Below are 6,464 nucleotides of genomic sequence, written 5' to 3'. Positions count from 1 at the left end.
GGTAGTAAATCTTACACGTTATAGTGTTTGATTTTATTAAAATGAACACTAATAACCAATGCTCAAAATGTAAGTTTTAGTATTGCCACTATTTAAAAACAAGGTTTAGTATTCAATTGAAATGTTTTAATTCCATTTAACAAATATAATTGAAAACAGATTTTTGTTTGGCTTTAAGCATTCACCTACATTTTTTGTAATCTAAGCATTGCATCATTGCGCATGAGAACCAGGACGCGAAACTGACTAGCAATGCACATTAAAAAAAAATCTAGTTTTATTTTTATTGTACAAAAAAGTGAAATACAAAAAGCAAACACAGAATGGGGAAATATTTCTAACATTTTTGAGTTTTAATGCTATTTATTATTTTAAGGATATGACTTTGTGCTCTCCCTTTAAACTATATATTAAAGGTTATCAAGGCTGTAATATGACTTCATGTATAAGCCACATAATGTAGGGATTCACAGAATTTAAATGAGAGATTAGCTTTGCATGTGTTTCATTTAAACTTTTGCTGTTCATAATTTGTGAGCGGGTGAGGGAGCATTAATGACAATACTTTGTTCTCAGAGCTCCTGATAATTATGGTGAATGCCTTTTACTCCCATTCTATATTTGGGGAAATTGAGGCATATAGAGGCCAAGTGATTTTTTTTCCTCTCCAAGCTTAGAGGAGGCTAGTGGCAGAATTAGGAACAGAACAGAGGTCTTCTAGTTCCCTGTTCTAATCACAAGACACAGTTTATGTGACTATAAGAAGCTGAATTTTGGATTTTTAATCACAACTTTTTGATATTGGGAACTCAAGAAAAAATTAAACTTTGAATGAAGGCTCCCATATTTCTCCTTTTCTTCCGTTATGTCAAAACAGGGAAATATATTATTGACCACTGCACATTTTTGCCTTTTTCTCCCCTACCAACACAGATACCAAATTCATTTTTTCATGAAAGGAAAGATGTTTTAAGAAATAACATTTGTGAAATGCACATATAAAATCTTACATTACAATTTCAACCTTACATGCAGAAATTCAAACATGATCTGTTTAGTGCATCCTACCACTCCCCTCCCCCACCAATTACTTCCTTATTTCACAGGGTCAACAAATTTTATATTATGTTCCAATTCCTGAGCAAATTTCGTTTTAACCATAGTAGGGTCAGGTGCTGCTCCCTTCAAAAATAAAAAAACTATTCCAGTTCTCAACAGAAGATATTCTAATTACATGCAAAAAGTACCATATTTGTAATCTTTGTATCATATATATGTATATCTGCTGTGATCCAAAAGACCATACGTTATGTTAAATATTGGGAATTAAGGGGAAAAAGTAATGAGGACAAAATGCTTGGGACATTGAACTTTGAGTTGTTGCAGAGGAGGTTTGCTATTTCACTACTCAATTACATTTGTGTTTTCTGTAAACATAACAGCTCATCCAGCCAACATTACCAATCCCCCCCTCCCCCGCCCTGAATATAGAGAATGATAGGCAGAACATTTTGAAACAGATAGTGTTATCTTTAGAGTGGGAAGAATAATGAAAAAAATCCATAGACATTTTAACAAAATAAAATTATTTGAATTATTCATTCAGCTCAAGATTAGAATTTTATTCAGCACTGAATTCAGAATTTATTTATTCATTAGTTTTTAAGAACTAAACTCCTTCTGAAGTCTGTATGAGATATAGGCAAAGCAAGCTATTGTTCTATTACAGTTTAATTGCTTGAAATTGTATATGCACAAAGGCAGATGTGAAAGCTAGAGCATCACCCTTTACTCCTTTCTGTGTAGACAATTGCAAACATTGGTCTCTGGCTTATTAAGATCATAAATATCTGTGTGCCAATCTTTCATTGTTCAGCTTCTAAAGAAAAGTCCTTATGACAATGTTGTATGAAGGTACTGGGTACACATTATTTCAACCTTTCTAGTAATGATAATCATGTGTTAACTTGTCAATTTCTGAAGCTCAGACATCAGCTGAACTGAAAATATGGAGACACTCATGATAGTGTTGTTTCTGCCTGCTGTCATTCCTGTTGAATTTCAGGCTTCTTGTCAATTTCATACTGGTGCTGAGTACAATGATGCTGCCATGCAATGAGAAACTGACAAGGAGCAGTATGCTATCAGCTACACAAAACAAAACGAGACAGGTTCAACAGCAAAGTGAAGCCTCTCCCTTTAGGTATGAATTTTACATTATGTTCTTGGTAGGATGTTTTGGAGTCTACCAGCTGTCCTAGTCAAAGTCACATCAATTTTGATTTCAGAGGAACTCATGCAAGATGCTGGCACTAGACATAGGTACAGTGACCAGATGTCCCAATTTTATAGGGACAGTGCCAATTTTTGGAGCTTTTTCTTACATAAGCACCTATTCCCCCCCACCTGTCCTGATTTTTCACACTTGCTGTCTGGTCACCCTAGACATAGGTGACACAGAAGGCATGAAAGCAGGTCTTAAAGTAGATGCAGTTTTCACAATCTTGGGTTAGTGTAAGGGCCAAATTTGAAGTTTGCAGGAGGCCCCACGACCTTAAACTGGCCTTGCCCATTCATGCTTTTTTGACTGTGGGCTGTTTATGGGTTCCTTGAAGAGAGTGGTATTAGGGAGCTGACGTGAAGGAAAACTGAAGAAAGCTGATGAAAGGAGTATTGGACCTGGAGCCACCTTCAATTAGAGCACCATGCGGTGAAGGAGAACTGATCCTCACCTGCATAGCAGGGTGGATAAACTGTAGGTGATGGGATTATATTTTCTTCAGTAACTTCATTTCTCCATAAGAAAAACTTCTGTTTATTCAGTCTGTATCTCTTTGTCTTAACATGCGATGTTATCAATAGCACAGACAACTGAATTCTACTTTCCCATTGAAAACTGGGTGGATGATCCGAATGACTTCTACTAACAGGGTGGGCTGTCAGAGTCTCTGTGGTCGTGGCTGTGAGCAGCATCTTCAGATGTATAGTTACAACGAGGGAAATCTTTTGCAGGAGGAACAAGGAAGGCCCCCTACACAACTACAGGGCAAGGTCTTTCTATGTATTTTATAGTATCAGGATAGCATCCCTTTCTTTATGGCAGGGAAGGCACTTAATATAAACCCTTTGTCTCAGGCAGTTTATTCTGAAAACAGGCACTTCTGAGCTGAGAAAAGGCCACGAGAACTGTTGGGCCCCTTGCACTGCAATCTTAAGGCCTAATTCTATATGGGGCTTAACAGCCTTGCATGGAAAAGGAGCACTTGAAGCACCATTCAGAACATATTCCTTACCTCTCAAGATCTGGCAGGAAGGGCAGCATGTTGCTAGTATCTGCTTTGTTTTTTTTTTTTTATTACAAACAAAATTATTTAGCCACCTTAAAAATTTGGAAAGGCATAGAAGTCAGGTTCCCACAGCAATCACCTCAAGTACATATTTCAAGGCAAATTTTTAAAAGCATCTGCAGTCATGCAAAATACCATATATGGATAATGGGCTGAGTTATGGCTTCTGAAGGAATTGCAACTTTGAATTTCTTGATTTTTGTGAAATTAAGAATAATATTTTGCACTTTGGAAGAAGCACTTCATTCAGGGAGCACAAACTTCCTTATAAGCATTACAAGAATAAGCTTCACAACACTCCTTCGAGGTAGATACCGCAAGGCCATAGTAATATTCCTATTTGGCAGATGTGAGAGGCAAAAAGAATTTAACACTTGAGTGATTAAATATGACTGTGATTTAAATATCTACAAATCAGAGGCTAAGGTCAGAATTTTCATAAGATACTAATGATTTTGGGTGCCTAACTTGATAAAAGATAAGGATTCTCAAAGGGCAGGTAATCAGCATTTTCTGAAATATCAAAACCTTTAACTTGCCTCAGACTGAGAATCCAAAAATTAAGGACCCAAAATCATAAGTGTTTTCTGAAAGTCTTGGTCTATGTCTCTAAATGTGAATTTAAGCTCCTAAATCAATGATGGAGTATCCTAACTCTTGTTCTAACAATTAAACAGCATTCCCTCCTTTATTATTTAAGCTCTCAGTTTTAATGTTGCATTTTATATATACTGTTTTGATTTCATTTAGTTTTAGTCCTCCCGTTGTAAAAGTTCATGTTCGACTTTGTCTGCTACCAAGTTCATTTTGCAATCCCGAAGGGCTTTTATTAAGTCAGCAACCTTAGCTTCCTTTCCCTTCCATTTCTGCCACTCTCGAAGTGACTGCATCAATTGTTCTTGCAAGTTATAAGGATTGGCTGTTAGAATTCTGTCAATTTTTGCATCAGAAATTCCTAATCTTCGAACTAGCATTTTCCAGTTCTTCCCAACGTTGTCACATATAACTTCAAAAGCTACATTCTGCTGACCTGAAAAATAAAATGGCAAAATCCAGTTTATGCCAAATGAGTGATTTACAATGTGCATTTCTCTATTAATTCTTACTGTATAGGTTTGTCCATGTATATATTAAGGACCTCATTGTCGCAGTAAAGCCACTGGATGTGCTGAGGGCAGTGTAGAAACACCTCAGACCTGATGGAGTTTTCAGAGGCCTTGTGTCACACAATGACAAAACTTCTCCATGAGTGCCAGGGTAGCGCAGCTCCCCTATCCAAAAAGCTGGTTGCAGCATGTACTCCCTCACTCTCCTGCATGTGGCCAGTGCAGAAGCTAGTGTGTGGAATTCCATGTGGCAGTCTAGAGCCAGAAATAGTGCTAGTTTGGAAGTCCTTGTTAAGGGTGAGTGAGATTCAAAAAATGACCAGTCCATGTACTGGTCTTTTGCAGAGGGGTGAATTTCACCACCAAACTATTTCTGACTATTTGAAACATTCACAATTTTTTTTTTAAAAAAAAGAGCGAGGCAGACCTCTGCTCCAAAGTGTTCCTGTGCAATAGTGTTAAGGGTTAGATTGAAAGATTTCCACATCTAGCCTACTAAAAAAACAAAAACAAAAAAACATTTATCAGTGTTTGCCACAGTCTTAGTTTGCAAAATAAAAATAAGATGAGTCCACTTACGTTTTTCTTTCTCATCTAGATGGTTAACAACATCACCTTGTCCACCTTCTATGAACTCCTGTAGTTGCATTATCAGATCTTCTCTTTTAATGGTTTTGATCATGAATTGGAGAAAATCTACCTTCTCTCTTTCAATCTCCCGCTGTTCAAGGAGGATGGTGAAGAGATCACTGCCAGTTTTGACAGACTCAAGCTTCCTTTTGCCAATTTTGCTCAGGCACAGAAATTTAAGTGCAGAGAGCTCGTTGTCAGATAAGCTCACGGAAAGTGAATGCAGGAGACACAAAAATGGGTCCATTTTGGTAAGACCTGTGAAAGAATATCAAGGGAAAAATGCTTTGTGTGTAAGAAAACATACAGGAAGTCTCACAAGTTGTTTGCTTTCTACATGCCTAGGAAACACCTTTCATTTGAAGATAAAACTTTCTTTTATTAAATAGACACGTTCTTAAAAATAAAAATAAAGCTCTTTGGCATGATTACCTCCCTGGAAGGCAATTAACATTAGCTATTTCTCTACAAACATTTCTTACTTTCACTTTCACAATGCACTGTCGTTATCAGTAACTAAAATCTAACACTTTCCAAAGTTTGGAACAAACTTCAATATACTTTCTCTTGGAAATCGAATTGTTATTATGAACATTATGTAAAGATGTTTCATTTCAGAGGAGTTGCTACTTACTTCCTGGTTTAATTTATGTTGTCCTGAAAGCCTAGCTCCGATGAAGAAAAACTTCACTGTTGAAGGCAGCTTTCCTTTTACACAGAGATCTGCCTCTCACCGGAAATCACATGAATGAGTGATGCAAACACTTCAGCCTCAGGGAGTGCTCTATTTTCCAGTGAACAGTAGATGGCAATACCATACAACTATCTATCCTACCATATACACACACATACCATGTACACACATACTACTGAATAAATACATTAAAATCTGTAGTCTAAAGATCAACAGAAGATCTGTCCAAAATGGTCCTAAATTATGAAAAAGTAAAGCAATTCAACTGTATGTTAAGTAAAACATCACTGTTAAGGATTGTGTATATATGTAAATCAAATCCTTCCCCTTAAGAATTGTAACATCAAGAGTAAAAACTGATGTTCAAAAATACAAAAAATAGAAAAGAATGTGAAAATATTTGGAAGTTTTACTCTGAATTATTATGGTAGCTGCATAAAGGTCTATTTCATACTAAAAAAGTGGGATAAATTTATGCCTGGTGTAATTCTCTTTTAAGTCAGTGGATTTACACTAAGAATTGTTAGCGTTTTTTTTAACTAATCCAATACTAAGCCTTAATCATAAAAGAATCACAAGCCTATTTTCACACCTTGCTCAGTTCTCCCTACCTAAATTGAGCTTGAACTCTGACATCATATTTAAACCGGCCCCCTGGAAATGTACTTGGATTTTTCAGTGTAGAGG

The 6,464-nt window shown here is 36.5% G+C and overlaps 1 protein-coding gene across 1 annotated transcript; it reads right to left on the bottom strand.

The window, feature by feature from the left end:
- Positions 1-255: 255 nt before the first annotated feature.
- FADD (Fas associated via death domain) lies at positions 256-5,814 on the bottom strand. Its single transcript, XM_050955540.1, has 3 exons — positions 5,718-5,814; positions 5,033-5,341; positions 256-4,377 (listed from the first exon to the last, which is right to left on the bottom strand). The coding sequence occupies exons 2-3, from the start codon at positions 5,328-5,330 to the stop codon at positions 4,100-4,102; spliced, it is 576 nt and encodes a 191-aa protein (XP_050811497.1). The 5' UTR covers positions 5,331-5,341; positions 5,718-5,814; the 3' UTR covers positions 256-4,099.
- Positions 5,815-6,464: the final 650 nt, after the last annotated feature.

This window comes from Gopherus flavomarginatus, chromosome 5, assembly GCF_025201925.1.
Source record: "Gopherus flavomarginatus isolate rGopFla2 chromosome 5, rGopFla2.mat.asm, whole genome shotgun sequence".
Classification (NCBI taxonomy): Eukaryota; Metazoa; Chordata; order Testudines; family Testudinidae; genus Gopherus; species Gopherus flavomarginatus.
Note: the sequence above shows the minus strand (reverse complement) of the source record. Positions and strands in the feature narration are given on the sequence as shown.